We start from the raw sequence: 17,790 nt of genomic DNA on the forward strand, positions 1-17,790 counted from the left end.
CCTGCTTGTTTATACCCATTTGTTTTTACATTATTTCAGTATATATTTATGCAAAAAAGATGTTGTCTAGCTGCTGAAATCAAATGACCTGTCTTTTTTTGTTTGTTTTTTCTTATAGAATAAGATAAGAACCCACTGAAGTATCACTTTGTTCTAGCTCTGGAACTGCTTTAGTTTAAAAAAAGACAAAAAACAATGAGCCCTTGGCATTTCTTTTACTGGGTACTTATCTTAAATAATTTCACATTTGGTATTCAATGTAAATGTACAACTGCAGTAAAGCTCAAGGTAAAATTGTGTGATTTTTTTTACAGTGAGTGCCAGAAGGTGTTTGAGAGTTTGCAAATAATCAGAGAGCCATCAAAAGTTTAGAGGGATTAAAAACTGTAATGAGATAACGCTCCGCAAATGATTTAAAATAGCTGGAGAGATTACACTAATGTAATCCAATTTAAAGGCGCCTTTCCCAAATATTTATTATTCAAGCACCATCTGTTTAAAGGCTGCCGGGTCAGTCCAATGTGCAGTTCTACACCAACAAGGCAATTTTGTTGCCCTACATTTCTGTCTGCCCTGTCTGAAACTCAACAAATAACCCATTTTCTTTCTGGCTTGTTGATGTTTACCCTCGTTTAACATCTGGAAAAAGGACTTTCCGACTTAAATTCCTTTTTGAAGTCTACTGAAGGTCATCCTGAAATCCAGACCAGTTTGACTAATGAGAGTATTTAATGAGCCGAAGGATTTTTATGCTTAAATATTTCATGATTGTGTTGTTCTTCCTTTCTTTGCGAGGCGTTTATGGGGTCATTTTAAGACTTTGCTAGCGCCACTCTGACACAAATCCCAGCTCAGCGTACATAAAACATGCAGAGTGGAGCACAAACGAACACTTTCATCCACAGCAGAAATGATCTCCTCTCTAATTAGTCATGCAGAATCGGGTTGGAGGATAACAGATTGTATAAATCCGTAAGCTGCACAAAGTGATAAGATGTTGATTATACTGAGAAACATGAATCTGGAGAATATTTATAGGATTTGCTGAAAAGTAATGTATTGTTGCCTTCTTTTGTTCACTGCTCACTTAGATTTGAACAGAAATGTATTGAAATGTAACCAATGCAGGGTGAAGTATTTGCGTCACTTGAATGTGACTAAATAAAACTTCTATGGTTGCTTTAGGGCTTTTAAATGCAGAGTGAATCATTTTGAAGACCAAATTAATTTTGAAGACAGGTTAATTTATAAAAATTATTTTTTTTCAATGGATGTGTTCATGTGTCAAAATTATGTGTCTTTGCCTCAAATACAAGAGTTTAAATGTTGTGTTATATTGCAATAAGCATATTGTTGGAAAGGAGGCTTTGACTGATTGCTGAACTTTGAATTTAGGAAGTGTGGGAACAGTTGACCAGGTCAAAGTTTAGCTCATTTCCAGTGTAAGTTGGACTCTGTTTGGTCTTTATTTAGGTTAGATCCTGTTTGTGATGTTCATTGACAGGATTGAAAGGCCTTGCCAGGGAGAAAATGTGTCTTAATTTTGGAATCTCTGGATTTCATCTTTGCGTTTTTTGTGGAGGATGTGGTTCCGTGAACAATCCTTCAGGATTCCAGGGAAAGGTTTGCGGCCGAGTGTGAAGAGACAAGGTTGAGAGTCAGCATTTTATTCTCTGAATCCATGACTCAACTGGAGAAGGTGGACTGCTCCCTTCTGGTTGTGGAGATCTGTCTTTGCCTCACGTTCAAGAGTTGAAGTGTTGTGTTTATTTTGTGGGTTATGGTTTGGGCCTTGTCTGCTGTAATGCTCTGGTCTGTTGTGGTGAAGAAGAAGCTGTGCCAAAAACTGAAGTTCTCCTTTCACCATTTCTTCCACGCTGACTCTCAACTGTGGTCATAAGATATGTTTGATGATTGAAATGATTGCGACTGTAAATACAAGCGACTGGAATGAGTTTCCTGTTCTCGGTGTCCGGACACACAGCTTGAGACGGGGTGACTACCGCCGTCATTTGGGGTGCATTTAAATACAACATTTACGGGTTGTGAGCACAATTAGCCAAAATAAAAAGTTGCTTAAGGAGGTGACACCATTTGCAGGGATCATTTTTAACTGATTTAGTTTATTGATTGAATAATTATAACAATAACAAGTGCACATATATTTATATTTCACTAGTGTCACTGACCATATAAAAAAAAATATGGACCTGAAAATGTTACAGTAGGCTTTGCGTACAGTTGTGTGTGTGAAGTTTTTTAGATGCACGAAGCATGGACAAGAGCGAAGCAGTTTTGGCAGCGCTCCGTAACATGAGCGTGTGGGATTTGGCTTGGGAAGAATTAGCTTGTTGAGAAGAAATCTGAAGAGAAGGAGGTCAGCAATCAATTGTAGTCTACAATAGGACTAAGACAACATATGGGTCCATTACAGCGGCTTGGTACGTATACATGGCATGCAAAGCTCCCATCCATGAGCTCTGCAGAGAATTACTGTCTGAGTTTGTCCTTGACCTCAGCACAAAATAGACTCCAAAATAAAGGATTGAAAAATGCAAAGCTTGTGTAAAACATCAACCACGCCGAATACAAAACAATATGTGCAGAAGGTGAGAACCTGTAGTGCAGAGCGTCTCTGAGAAGTAATGTACCGAATCTGTGTGCATCTTCCTCCGGGATCTTTCTAGAACTCTTTTTAGTCGCATCTTTTTTCTTTTCCTCAGTTGTTAGATAAAATGTAAATTTGGAGTTTAGTATCATGAAAAACAACTACTTTACTCTAAAAGCTGTAATACGTTTTAGACTTAGACGACACAATTTTCTATGTTGTTTGCCATTTTATGTGAATATCCCAGTTGCTTAGCAGTATCTTCTATAATATAAGCTAAAACAAGGCAATTTATTGTTTAAAAAAAAAGTTCATCTTTAATTTTGTTTATGATGGTGTTAGTGTTACTTTGTATTAATGTCAATTAAGGCATCAAGATGGGGCAACCAGAAAATACCTGTCCCTGCATGACTTCAATCGGTATCAGGGACAACAAATACGCTAATTCAAAACGTCCCCAACTGTTTTGTGTCCTACAAATAAATGGTGGTAACCAGAGATTTAATCCATCCTGAGAGGAAAGTACAGGCACTCAGACATTTGTGAATCACTAATTAAAGATTTCTGTAAAATCTAAAATAAAAATAAAAAAAGTCACAGCGGTAACAACCAATGAGCAGTAAAATTATTTCCACCATGAACAGAACAGCTGTTTGTTCTGCTGAGAAAACATGACTGCAGATAACAGAGTTTATGCACAATTCATGATGCACAACAGTGCTGTTTTCACTCTAACGACAGCAACGCTTTTGGGTGATCCTTTCAGAACAGGCTGGTTTGCATGCACATTTTCAAAAGAAGAAAAAAAACCTGCAGTGGTTTCATTCACATAAAAAGCATGTCTTGTCTTACAAAGCCAATTACGTAAACACCCAAGAGGAAATAGAAGCATAGTTCTTTAAGTTTTATGCATTTTTTTTTTTTACTTTTAAGACTTAATTTCTGCAAAATTGACAGCTTGTGAGCAATCAGAGTAGGTTTGGTTCAAATGGGCAATGGCTCGCCAAGCTTTTCAGGCTTGTGGATTCAGTCTCACGTCTCAGCTCTCTGGTCCTGACCTAAGGAAAGGGTCATTTAACTTGTCATGAAATAAAACTGAAATGGGATTTTGCTCACATTTCACTTCAGTTCTGTTGTACAACTCAATTCATTCAAAGTCAGTTTGATCAATATACACAATGAAACCAACTGAATAAGTTTCATCCAGTTAACCCAAGAAAAGACAGTTAAAGGTAATGGAATGTGATACATAAACAAAAATATATTGGAACTTGCAACAAGAAACTGAGTGAATTTATCTCATTTAGTGTTTCTCCATCCAAACTAAAAGTTCTTGAGTGCCGAGTTGATGAAATTTACCTGTTTTTTTATTAGCTTGGCATTTTCTCAGCTACCTGTGTCATTATTTTGTGTTGTATTTCTTGCTGCCTCTTGGTCAGGAGTCCTTTGAAAAAGAGCTTTTTAATCTCACTGGGTTTTTTATCCTGACTGAATAAAATAAAATAAAAAATAAATAAATATATATATATATCAAAGCAACAAAGAGCAGTACAAAAGTAGTTTGTTATCCATGTAGCCATTCTAGTTTGTGTAATTATACATTTTCCCCATTTTATTTGGCCTTGTAACTAACGGAGTTAACATGCTAACAGTTGTAGCATAAGTCAATGGAGTTTACAATAGTAAAAATTAGCATGGCGGCTAACGGACCCACGAGGTCGATATAAACTAACCAGTGCAACACACTCAGTCTAAGCAAGGAAACTATCGTCAATCAGGGGAGGGCAATCCTGGTCCTCGAGGGTCGGTGTCCTGCAACTCTTAGACCTCTCCCTGGTCCAACACGCTTGAATCCAACAGCTGAATCACCTCCTAAGTGCAGTCCAGTTCTCCAGAGTCCTGCTAATGACCTTATTATTTGACTCAGGTGTGTTGAAGTAGAGATGCATCTAAAAGTTGCAGGAGACTGGCCCTGGAGGCCTGGAGTTGCCCACCCCTGAGTCAATCCTTTGCCCGGCTGGCTGTTCCATCAATACTCAATCTCCCCTCAGGGTTTACCTCAAGCTTTTAGCATAAAACACTAAATAATGTCATGTACTGTTAAAGCATACAAGAATGTCATGTACTGACACAGAACCTTACCATGAGGTTAGCAAAGCTGCTAGCAGGCAAAATGCAAATTGAGGGCAGGACAACCAATGTGATTGGCTGACGTTACTGATTTTGTGCACCAGCAAAAAAACATATATTTATGTCTTGAATTTGGAAAAAAAAAAAGATTTTATTTATCACTAAAGAAGGGTTCGGTGACTGCGCATATGAAACTGATGGGTTCGGTACCTCATAAAAGGTTAAGAACCACTGGTCTATTGGATGTTAAACTCTGTAAGAAACATATTGATAATTTTTTATATTCTTTTAACATGTTTTTAATCCATTAATTTCAGATTTTAACAATTAGATTCATGAATTCTAAACGTTAGTTTTTAATCACACACTTATGAAATTAATGTGTTTTTTTTAATGTATTTTTTAAAACACTTTTAATCCCTTCATGACAGATTTTCTAATGTGGGTTACATTTGCGCAAGACTTCTTCATTGTCCATCATTTTGACAGACAAAAAAACCATTCCAACACTTTGACCTGGATCCAGATTGACGTGCTGTTTGGTCAAGGAAATGGTTTTTTTTCTCCAATTCTGCTTAAAAGTAAAGCGTGGATCTTTCTCAAATTTCAAGTTTGTAATTATTCTGTGGCTATAAAAAGAGCACATACTTCTAGCTTTTTGTACATCTTCACCAGCAGTCAAATACGGCAGCCGCTAAAACATTCAAAAACAAAATCACGCATGCAAGTTGATTATTCCTGGAAAGCGATGTAGATGCATGAAAACCGATGAGTAATCAGCGTCTCTTATTGCCGTTCTTAATTAGTGTTGTCAGTTCATTTCCAGGGAGACGGCTGCTTGTGTCAGTGGGAGAACGGACCAGTACGGGTGCAAATAGAGAGTCGGTCTGAACCTCAGCCAAAGCTTTAGCTTCACAGAGCGACTCACATGAGGGAAAGACGGGTGGAAGCAGAGATTACTGTGGGAGATAGAGTGCGGCTGGTTAAAGAGGATCAGTTTATCTTCACTGAGGCCTACATGACTCCCTGAGGGCTTTGAGAGAGAGGCTGACTTTTTTATTATTATTATTATTATTATTATTATTATTCATTTGATCATAACAGTGTAGCAGTATTTAGCTTGGATGTGAATTGTGTGGATTTCTTTTGGAAACTAGACACAATTTTCTCACAGGATGCGTTTGAAATTTTTATTTTTATTTTTTATTTTTATAGAACTCCCATAAATGTCATCCATTTGTTTGTGACTCTTAATTCCTGACATTTACTCTTTGGCTGATGTTTGTTTTTTCTATTCCATAACCAGATGAAGCACTTGTCATGGTAATCTGCCTCCCCCTGCAGGTAACACGGGGTACTGCAGCAAATCCACATTGGGTTTTGTGAGGTGACGTGCGTAACACGCTTGACTTTTGATTATTCTTTCAAGTTTTGTCCCTGTTGACCAAAATGCTTCTGCAGTCCAGAATCTCCTGCAGCAAAAGTAAGAAAAAAAAGTGTTTATTCTGAAGAAAGGAATCCTATTAGCACATGTAAAGCGTGGCTAGACTAAATTGCAGCCCGCAGCTAAGAATAATTAGGCCAGAGCTGAAGGAGGCTGCAGAGTATCACATCATCATCCTCTCTATTAGCATCTCTGGATTTTTTTTTATTTCAATTGTACCTTTGAAGGATTTAAGTTCACTTTAATTCCATATCCGCATCTTTAATTCCGGTTTCTGCACACACACACACACACACACACACACACACACACACTCAACACACCTCACATTTGCAACCCAGATAGAGAGAGAAAGAGAGAGAGAGAGCGCTCCGGATTAGTGAAGATTTTTCTTCATTTAATAAACAATTGGGTGACACAGTTGTGGGGATAAACCTAAAAGATCCACAAGAACCGCGTGGAACGAGGCCGGGCATTATCCTGCTTCATCAGTGGTGTACATGTGTGCATCCTGCTGGTTTCCCGCTGCAGGTATACGCGTGCCGCGCCTTCTACATTGACGTAAAGATAACAATCTGACCCCTAACGATTGAGCGTCGCCTACGAAATACATATTGATCAACCAGGCGTCACATCCGAAATGCGATGACATCCTCAGGGTTGCCGTGACAGCTCGTCAGTTTGCGTTTTTGGTTCAGCGGGAAGGTCAGTCGGAGGGGAAAGCGAAATCAGAGCACCGTCAGGATTTGTGTTAAAAAAAAACAACAACCTGAAAATAGATGATTGGTCTGGACCCCGGGCGGCTGTACATTATCCATCAACATCAGGCTGACAACGGCGCCATGATAAAGATGTTAATCTCGTGCATACATGACTTGTCGATGGCTTCATTTCTCGACAGCTCTGACACGAGCAAACTGAAAATGATCCTTGAGACCAGACAAGGGGAAGATGTTTGCATTTGGATCTCCCGGTTTAGATTGATGATGAAAGTGCCACAGGCTGTTGTTAATGCCCTCCTTTGTTTTCAATAGGTTCCATTTAAGTTTCAAAGAGCTGCTTGGCAATAAAAATAAAAAAAACCTTGAAAAGATGTAAAACAGTATCACTTGATACTTGCAACTACAAAACACAGCGTGATATCCATCCATCCATCCATTTTCTGTTCACCCTTGTCCCCAATGGGGTCGGGAGGGGTGCCGGTGCCTATCTCCAGCTACGTTCCAGGCGGGAGGCGGGGTACACCCTGGACAGGTCGCCAGTCTGTCGCAGCACAGCGTGATAGACTAACCCAAAGTAGCCCGTCATTGGGAAGTCGAATAAAAAGGTTCTGGTCTTTTGCAAATTCTCTCTATCAGTTTTACACATTTAGACAGCAAATATTGTGGCCATTCTTTTTTCTTTTTTTTGCAAAATAGCTCAAGTTCAGTCAGAATGGATGGAGAGTGTCTGTAAACATGAATGCTTCTATCTAAACTGTTTGATTGTAGCTCTGGCTGTTCGTTGACGGTCATTGTCTTGTTGGAAGGTGAACCTCTGCCTCAGTTTCAAATCTTTTGCGGACTCTAACAGGCTTCACATCAACCCAGCTTCCCTGGTAAACTAGAGCACTCCTCCATACTCTTCCCATCGATTGCACCGAACTACATTAGGGGTTGAAAGGTTGGAAGTGCTTTAGACGTCTCCGTAACTTTACCCCTGACCTGTCTGCTGTTTTCCTTTGTCAACAATTTAGCAATGTTTTAATGTTGCACTGACTCTTAGTAAGAGCAGTGGTATCAAACTCCGTCCCTCGAGGGCTAGTATCATGCACATTCTGCACGTGGTTGCCTTTCTATTACAAATGTGCGCAAAACTATATGAATATTCCGCTAATGCCGAAAACCCCCCCACAATTTTGCAATTGCGGTGTTTTCATTAAATAAGAAACGCAATTAAAATCAGACGTGAATAAGTTTGTTTACGCGACAAGTCATTAGAAAACATGCCACACTGTGATCCTCTAACTACTTCCTGTCATCTGCTTATTTGTTGTTTGCGCGGGTGGAAACATCCGGTCGTGGACCATGTGACTCGTGTGACGCAAAAAAACAAAGTGTTTCTTTTGCAAAATTGGTTTTGCAAAATAAATCAGTTTTGATACGGCCAAGAAAAAAACTACCTCATCCCATCGCCAAAACTTTTTATTGAAAAGGAAGAAATTTTTCGAAATTGTTTCCATTAAGCGAATTTCTTTTAGAAATGCCAAATTGCGCATTGATACGGTCAATGGAAATGCAGCTTGTGTCTCTAATACTGGAGCCAGTTGTGCTGAAGCACAGAGAAATGTAAAAGTTGCAGAACTCCAGCCATTGAAGACCCTTGGAGTTTGACACCACCGATTTAGAGGTAGCAGAGTGAAGGAGTCAGAGTACAATTGGACGACACACTTTTCCATTTCCTTTATTAGTTAAAACAGATATTTACAACTTTGGTTAATATCCCTTCCACATTGCAATTATGCTCCATTTTGTGTTGGTCCATCTGTCACACAAAATCATAAGGAAATACATAGATGTTTATGGTTGGAATATAAAAAAGAGGTGAAAGAGGGATATAAAAGTTTTTTAGTGCTTTTAAGACTAAAAAAAGTTCTTAACTTTTTTAAAGAACTTTAAGAAAGATCTGTATTTTTTTTATGTCAGCTGTGAGACTGACTTAATAAGTTGTTTGAATTTAAAGTTCAAGTATTTTCAACATGGAAACATAGACACTTATCTGGTAACAAGGATGCAGGTGATGCGGATTGCTGCAATACAAAATACTGATGATGCAAAAGAAATTGCACATTAAGTGAAAACAGCACATAAACAGCACATACATTGTGCAGATATGTAGTGAGTGGTTGTTGCTGTTTTGAGGAGAGACTAGTCTGGCCATTACCTTCCCACGCAATTCTGTATTTTTTTTATTTTTTTTATTTCCAATTGCATTCTTGAACATCCTCCTACATATTTCTGCTCACTTCTGTGTGGAACCATCAGCCATTATGGTCTGCGCTCTCATTTTGATGCAGGTCCCAAAGGTCAGAACTGCGGTGGGCAAAAAGGCTTTCAAATTTTCTGCCCCTGTCACCTGCAGTAATACGCAGAAGGATTTAAAGTTATCATCTCTTATTACCTTGTGGAAATTCAAATCAATTTTAAAGGACAAGAGACATCAGCTTACTTGGCTTCCATGACTGCCCTTATGTTTCAGAACGTGATGTCTCGTGGTTACGTGTTGCGTGTGTCCGTTCGTATATTTTGGATTTGTTGTATGTTTTATGCTGCTGGCTTGGCCTATGGGCACTCTTGGAAAATATGTTTTTAAATTAATGAAGTTGTTTCCACAGTTAACTAAAGGATGCATTATTGGAATTGAGATTACCCTCATTTTCCGATTGCTCGATATTATCTGAAATCGACTTTTTAAGCTTTATATCATGTCATAATGTTATTCCCTCATCAGAAACAATCTGTAGTGTTGCTCAGTTCTTTCATGAACGTTTGAAAAAATCATTGAGTCTCCCGTGACAACCATCCGGGGGTGCCTAAACGCTCGCTCTCCTTTTACAATAAACAATGTTTTAAAGAGTCTGTTTTATTTTTACTTTGAAATGTGAAGAGAATTCAATTTTGATTCCTTTAGTTAACTTAATGATGTGAATACACCTTACAAAGTAATTTAAACTATGAAAAAAAATATTTGGAAAGATTTATTTTTGAACTTTTGTCCTTAAACCCTTTTCTAAAATCCCATTAGCAATGCATTAATAATGCAATAATGTTCTCTATCAAATTTGGAGACTTTTTTTCTTTTTAAGCTTTATTTTGTAACAGCATCTCTAATCCCTTTTTCCTGACTGGTTAAGTTCCATTAGTGATGTAGAATCTACTTTTTCATAATATAATAATGAAATAGGTAGGCTTTTATTTTGCTAAGCAGTATAAGCCTTATTTTGAAAGGCCAAAATAATACTCTTATCATGCTCCATTAGGATATTGAACCCGATTTTTTTGTGATGTTATCTATGAAACATGGAGGCTTTAATTTTGAAGAATTTCTGTCAGATTTCCTATGAGAGACAAACATAATCCCGTTTTTTTAGTTCAACATTCTTCAACCAAACTGGTGAAGCTGTTTTTCATATGTGGACCCTTTCCATCTTTCAATTTCAGTGGCACAGGGCTTGACATAACTTGACAAAAAAGTTGGCGGTCGTTCTTTTTATTTTCTCTCTGTCAAATTTGCAATTATTTCTGGGTTATTTTGAGTTTCTGAAATAATCTTTTTTTTTTTTATGGTACGAGTGAGGCGAGAGGCAAAATACAAAATCTCCCGCAAAACTATATTAGAAAATGGTTCAACCTGGTTTTTTGTTCTTACGTTCTGTTACCCAAACAATATCTGTATTTTCCACCTGCGAGCCTCCGCCCACAGTCCTCCCGTCTCTTCTCATTCTGAAAAAGAAAGAAGGCGTGTCCAGCTGGGCAGATGCGTCCATCTCAGCAGGCGGTCTGGTCCGCTCGCTCTCTTTTCATCTCTTGTTCGCCCATGATCCCGTCTGAGCACATGAGGCACACATTTCTCCGTTTTCCTCTCGGCAGCCGGGGGACTTTTGAGGGGCAGCTGGAGCTCTGCTCTCACTTTTTCGTTGTAGTTTCTGAATCAAGCATCAAACTGGAGACGCAGGTAGAAATCGGCTGCTGGGATCAGCTGATCCAGCTTCAGCTGTCTGGTTCTGGTGACTGGGCGCCTTGTGAGTCTGAAAGTTTCCTCTCGCATCTTTTTTTCCTTTCGAACTTTCAGCATTATTTTGTCAGTTTTGTTTTAGCTCAGCTTTGCCAGTCGCATAAACTTTATGGACACATGTTTTCTTCTTTCTGTAACAGGTTGATTTTTCATGTAAGATTGTCTTTTTCAGATTGAAATTGAATAAATGAGCTTTTTTAAAAAAACATCTGTTCATCTGAGATGATACACGTGCAGTTCTCATGTCGTTTTGCAAAATTATACACGTGTCGAAGATTTTATAAACGTATTCACTAATTAAATCATTTCCTCAATCAAACTTTTTCTTTTATTCTTCCATTGTTTGTATGCGCTTTTTATCCATATTAATCAAAAAATAAAGTTGGTCTAAGATTCATTTTACGCACAAGACAGCATACTCATCAGTTTTATGTAAAATTATTTCACGACATTTTGCCTGGAGGCAACTTTGTGTATGTCTTTACCATAGTTTTACAATCATTACACACACAAAAAAGGAAGAACATATGAAGGGATCTAATTGGTTTTAATGAATGCAGAAATGCAACAATTATTCCCATTTCGACTAAAATAACACGACAAGCATAATATCTATGGTTGTTTTTTGTATAATAGCATAATTGTTATTTTCATGGCGATACCTAGACTAAGGTGAAAACATAAATACTTGTTGAACTCACAATAAATTATTATGGTCTATACCATTCAAAGCTGTGGAGACACTGGTACCGATTCCCTTTATTAAATTGTGCATATATATATATATACATATATATATATATATATATATATATATATATATATATATATATATATTTTTTTTTTTTTTTTTTTTTTTTTAATGACTGTAAATATGTATATACTGTAGATTGCCTGTTTAAAAGCAGTTTTCAAGTAGCCTAAATGCGCTTAACAACAAGCTGATAATAGTTTATTAAAAAGTTGAATCATCTGTGTAAGCAGCCTGCCTGCTCAGCAGACATGCTGCTCCTAGCAGGTCAATGTCTGTTGACAGCGTCAGCTTAATACCAGTGAAAAGTGGAGCCCTTTTAGTTTCCCCATTCTGTATTTTGGTGTTTTTATCATATTCCAAACAGCTTTATTTGTCATTTTTTTGTCAGTGAAGCAAAAGTTTACTGGCCTTCATTCAGCTTGCTTACCAGCAGCGCACAGCAACAAGTAGGTATTGAGTGACTCAATGCCTGCTGCAGCTGGTTAGCACTAATTACTTATGTTTAATCATAAGATGCATCAAATTTTCAGTGCGTTTGACTTCCTGTGATTAGTGTGTCCCGTGATTGATTTGCTTTAGTTGTGATACCTGAGTATTCATGTTCCTGGAGGTAGTAGAAAGTTTTTTTTGTTGTTGTTGAAATGCTTTAATTACTATCATGTTGAATAACTGAGTAAATGCTGTAGACTCTGAAATCATTCATCCTGCTTTCATGTAAGTCATGCCAGTCATCACAGGTTTCCAAAGCAATATCAATAAGAAGAAAATGTATGGAAATATAATGATTCTAAAAATTATGAGGCCAAAAATGAAGAAAAATACTCAAATGTGAACTGATTTTATCTTCGCAGATGTGGAAAGAAAAACAAAGAATTGTCCAGTGGAGTTTTTATTATTATTTATCTTCATATTCAAAGGTTTTGTGTTTGCAAAACCAAACCAGGCATTTATTTATTTACTTATTTATATTTTCAAATCACAGGAAAACTATGTCAAATATTGCAGGAAAGAATTAGATTTATTACTGTGACGTTACAGAGCGTAGCTCCGTGGTTACAATCATGTTTGTCTCTTAGACCTGCACAATTAACACCTTATTAACCCCGTGTACGATCCTGTGTTATTTACCCAGGTGACACCCGAAAGGTGGAGATGCCCAGCAGAGAGATGGAGGTGGTGAAGGGCCAGCTGGTGGTGTTACAGGCCTGGTACAGCCCCAGCTCCGACATCTCCCAAAACACCGTCATTTGGCACTTTACAGGGAACGATTCCAAGCAGGTAAGAAGCATAATGCTGGGAAAGTGGAAGCATCTACTACATATCAAATCCCTTAACTACAAAAATACAGATTTTGTTCAGGAGTGCACAGTTGTAGCTGACTTAGATCTAGTGCTTGGACTTTGAAACTTGGCTTTAAAGGATCAAATTTGAGGAAAATATGCAAAATTTCCTCAGAAATTTAAGTCAAATATTTCCGTGGAAACAGTTACTTTATTTCAATTTTACATTCCAAAAGAGTTGACAACAAACTTGTTTAGATGTAAGATCAGTCCTTGTAAACTGTAGAGTTTAATCTCCAAAGTTAGCGTCTGAGTTTTTTGCATCAATAAATTCCATCGTGACCTTTTTCCCTCTGGGTGTTTCCTGCGTTTTTCGAGCTGCGTTGTGGATTTGTGAAACTGCCGCCGCCCTCATCTGTCCCATGACCCTGTTCAAACCTCTATTGGTACAAAATGAACAGTCACTATTAAAGAATTACCATAAACTGATGCTTTGTTCTGGCTGGTCCTCTTGAGTACTATAGCAGAGTTCATTGAACTTAAAATCCCGGGACGAAAATACAACCTAATAGATTTGTTAGGATACAGTTATTATCATGTGTCAGATGGAAATGTGCTCTTTTTTTAGCGCCTGAGATCTGCTCACCTTTAAATCAAAAGGCTAACAAAACAGATTATTTTTATATTGCCACTTTTGTCTCTTACTGCAGAACTCAGGAGAATATCTAACTTTACAGCTAATGATAATTCACAGTTAAAGGTAGGAGCTAAGGATAAATGTCAATAACGGCACCTACTCTTTCTGCTGCGCACTTCCATCCTGCAGATGCATAGCTGCGCACGCGATTAACATAATCTAAACAATTTCAGCGTGTGATGCCTGTGAGCTTATCTCAGACGGAAAATCAGCCTAAATTTCAACATCCTCCATCTGCAGACATCAGGATTATCTTCATGTCAGGATGTCCGCTCCTGTTGTTAATCTGCACTTCTTTACGAGGCTGCCGCCGGCGGTGTGCTTTACAGGAATACATAAAGTTCATGGCCTTTGAAAATTTTGCACGTTTTTAGTTTATTTATTGGGGATTCCATATAATAGAGCAACACAAAACGGCAGCATGAGGTGGGAGAGTTCAAAGAGCATGAAAAACTTTGTAAGGCATTACAAAATTGTGTAATTGTAAGAAAACATTTAACTGTTTTTTTGTTACAAACCTGAGTTTGTACATGTCTGTTCCTACTTTTAGGGAAAAACGCAGCCTTGTTCATGTATATCTGTGTAAATCACAGCCAGAGCAAAAGCTGCGTGGCATTTACTAAGACCAGAGCCGTTTCATATCCTCCAGTTTTTACGTTCAAATGAATTGTCTAAATCATCTTTAGAATCATTTTGCTTCAGAATAAATATATAAATATCACTTTTAAAGAACTTACAGATTGTAATGTAGTATTTACACTCCTAGGTCAATAAGCATGTTCTAATTGATTAAATCTAACCCTCGGCTTGATTTATTAAACCTTTTTTTTCTGAGATTCCACAAAATTTATTACTGTTGTTGTATATTTGTATAAAGAATATGCAATATTATACCGTTGGATTGATTTCTTCTGCCTTTTGTTCCCAACACAAAAGATCTGCAACATCACTTATTTGTTTAGAAACAACTTTGTAACTCTGTAAGACGTCTGCAACCAGATACAAAAACAGGCGCAAACTGCTGCCCACTGTTGGGACTTGAGATGAAGTATTGCTCCTTGGTGCATATGTGCAATCTGCTTTGTGAATCCGATGCTGAAATCCAGAAAAAGATTGGAGCAGAACAGCTGCGAAAAGTGGAAAAGATTGCTCTTCCGCGTGAACAAGTGTTTCCTTTCTCCAGCGATTAACATCCCAATACCGATCTACTCTCTCTGCGCAGGTGATCAACTTTAGTTCAGGGAAAGTTGGGCACGGACAAAACGAGTTCACCAAGAGAGTGGGCTTCAGCGTGACCATGCCCTCCGCCAACCTGTCCATCTACATCAACAACACGCAGGAGAGCGACTCGGGCCTCTACTTCTGCCACGTCATCGTCCCCGGAGGGCGCGGCATTTCCGGAGAGCTGCGGTTGAACGTCAAAGGTAACGAAACCTTTGACAACGCTCGAATATGTGGAGTCTTTATAACTTCAGGTCAAGTAACCACATTTTGAGGGATTTTGGACTGAGGCAGTCCGCTAAAGGAAAACATAAGAAACCAAACTCATCTGCTGTTAAGGGATTCGGTAAGCTCTGAGAGAATTATGTCATCCTCCAGAAGCAGATAGAAACAAGAGCGAGAGACGGAGGCGGGAGAAGGTGGGGGGAATCTAATATCTACTTATTTTTATGCAATCTGGCCACTGCCCTAAGAAATCTCTACATCACCCGCAGTGGATTAAAACAAATCTGCATGTTCAGGAAAGGGTCATGGATGTATTTTCTCATCTAACATGTGTCAATATGCCGTAATAACCGCATATGTCTGCGTCCAGTCCCGCCCTCGCCGCCCCTGTGCAGCATGACAGGGAACCCGGTGGTGAAGGGCAACGTGACTCTGAGCTGCCAGTCCAGCCAGGGAAAACCCGCCCCTCACTACAAGTGGACCAAGGCCGCGCCCACGTCCGAGGTCTTTTTCTCCCCAATGCAAAGTGAGTACGTCTGAATGGAAGTCTACTCAAACACTCTGTGCACCTACATTTAAAATAAACAGGACTAAAGTGTACAAAATGTCTTTCTTGAAAGGATCTCGTTGACTCCAGCTTTCCGACTTTCTGCGTGTTATTGTTTACATCAGAACATTTTGGAGGGCAAAAAGACTCTCCTTTCACTTTCCATCCAAAGCGGGCAGTCCAACAACTCTGTTAGCAAAATGAAACCTGGAGACGTCGCTGTTATTAATTTAGTGCGGTACGCCACAGCAAAGAGAAAACAACACATAAAAAACAATTGTTTTTAAAACAGCTCAAAACGGCTCGTGTTTTTCCTGTTTCTCGCTCTCCGTGTCAGCTATGCTACACACGGACCTGCAGCCATAGCAACTGACTGACAACAGCTCCACCAGTGTGTCAGGTGGACAACACCTAAAAAATAACACTCAGACATTTCCCACACAAAGAACAAAACATTCAGTCTGTTACAGTTTTATGTTTTCAGGCTCGATGTTTATTTTGCGATTATTAATAAGTGATCGTCTAAACATAGCAGAGGTTGATTAGCTAATTTAAACACCTGCTCTACTGATGATTTGTCAGAGAGCGTGTGGGTCGCCTTTTTTTTTAAATTAAACTGAGCCAAAACACACTGAATTCTGCAGCACATGTGCATTCTAAGGTTATCAAAGTCAAGCTAGCATAGCTGACCTCTTTAGTAGCAAAGTGCCTGTTACTGTATTTGTAATTATAAGTAGCTCATGGAGGAATTTGTACATTTTGCAAATTCAACTGGCGACTTGTGCTATACAGTTTCATCATAAGTAGTAGTAATACCCCTTAAATATTGTTTGTTTCACACAACCACAAACATTAATGTGTTTCATTGGGATTTGATATGACAAAGAAAAATGTGGAACGCATATTCAACGTGCTTTATTTCAAAACTCCTAAATGAACTCCAGTTTTGAGTTATTTTTAAACAGAGACCACCAGTCAGTGTAAATCCAGCGGTTCTGTGAAAGTGTTAAAGGTTTGTTTGAGAACACTTAAGAATAAATTACACAATGAAAACCATGGAACAAAGCATCATTTTTATGCTTTTCACTTACAAGAAAATAAAATAGGCCCCAAAGGTTAACGCTTAGGTAATGCGGTGTTCACTGACCCAGGAAAACGTTGGATTTTTCTGGCCAGTTAAGCCTAAACATTGGCATATTCCGGTCACAAGTGATTTTGTTTGAGAGATTTTGTTTGTGTTGATTTGAAATTACTGTGTTCCTATTTAAGTTTTACTCAGCATGTTGCATAGTTAAAAAAAATGGATCTATTCCGAATAAGTAATTTCACAGCCACGCTGTTGTGCGCAGTCTTTCACTGACATATCTTAATTTTTTACAAAGAATTGAGTTAGTTTTAACATAATTACATTCAAAAGACACAATTTCACACTGCACATACAGACTAATAAAAATAGTATTTTGCCAATTCGTCACATTCTTACTATTTCCACACACCTTCTGTCTTAGTTCAGGCTTCGCAATGAAGGAAGGTTGCCTCAAGTTAATAAGATGTAAGCAGACCGGGGAAAAATGATTGGAGAAATTCTCTGAGGTCTCTGAAATATTAACAGCGTGCCATTTGTGGCAGGCATTACTATTTTTCATAAATCATGTACAGAATCAGCTGCAAAATAATTAAAACCTCATGTCTCTCCCGGCAGACATATGGAAGCAGGATGTTACTTTTTCTTCACTCTGTACTGGATGTCTAATCAAATTATAGAAACACCAAAAGGGGCGCTGTTCTGTTGAGCCAATTACCTTGAAAACAGTCCTTTGTACCCACTTTCTCTTTCTTAAAAACAGTTTGTTAAAGTTTTACTGATGCTTGACCCAAAGCGTTAGCTTAAATGCTAAAAATCACCTCACAAAGGAATCAACTTCTGTAGAGGTAAGGTACACCTCAGGGACACTTTCTCGATTTTCCACTGCGAGCTGCGGCGTGAAATCCTCTTTTTTTTTTCTTTTTTTTTTGAGGATGGAAGCGCACGGAAATAATGCATGCCACATGCATTATTTCACAGGTTTTACGGATGCTTGTTTTCAGACGATGCCGCAGAGACGAACACC

The 17,790-nt window shown here is 38.4% G+C and overlaps 1 protein-coding gene across 1 annotated transcript in view; it reads left to right on the forward strand.

The window, feature by feature from the left end:
- Positions 1-17,790, forward strand: part of esamb (endothelial cell adhesion molecule b) — a 65,786-nt gene that overhangs the window by 39,884 nt on the left and 8,112 nt on the right. The window contains exons 2-4 of the mRNA XM_028044673.1: positions 12,842-12,987; positions 14,909-15,110; positions 15,503-15,658. Of these exons, the coding sequence (XP_027900474.1) occupies positions 12,842-12,987; positions 14,909-15,110; positions 15,503-15,658 (504 nt within the window). The remainder of the gene's footprint in view (positions 1-12,841; positions 12,988-14,908; positions 15,111-15,502; positions 15,659-17,790) is intronic.

Source organism: Xiphophorus couchianus, chromosome 18 (genome assembly GCF_001444195.1).
Source record: "Xiphophorus couchianus chromosome 18, X_couchianus-1.0, whole genome shotgun sequence".
Taxonomy (NCBI): Eukaryota; Metazoa; Chordata; class Actinopteri; order Cyprinodontiformes; family Poeciliidae; genus Xiphophorus; species Xiphophorus couchianus.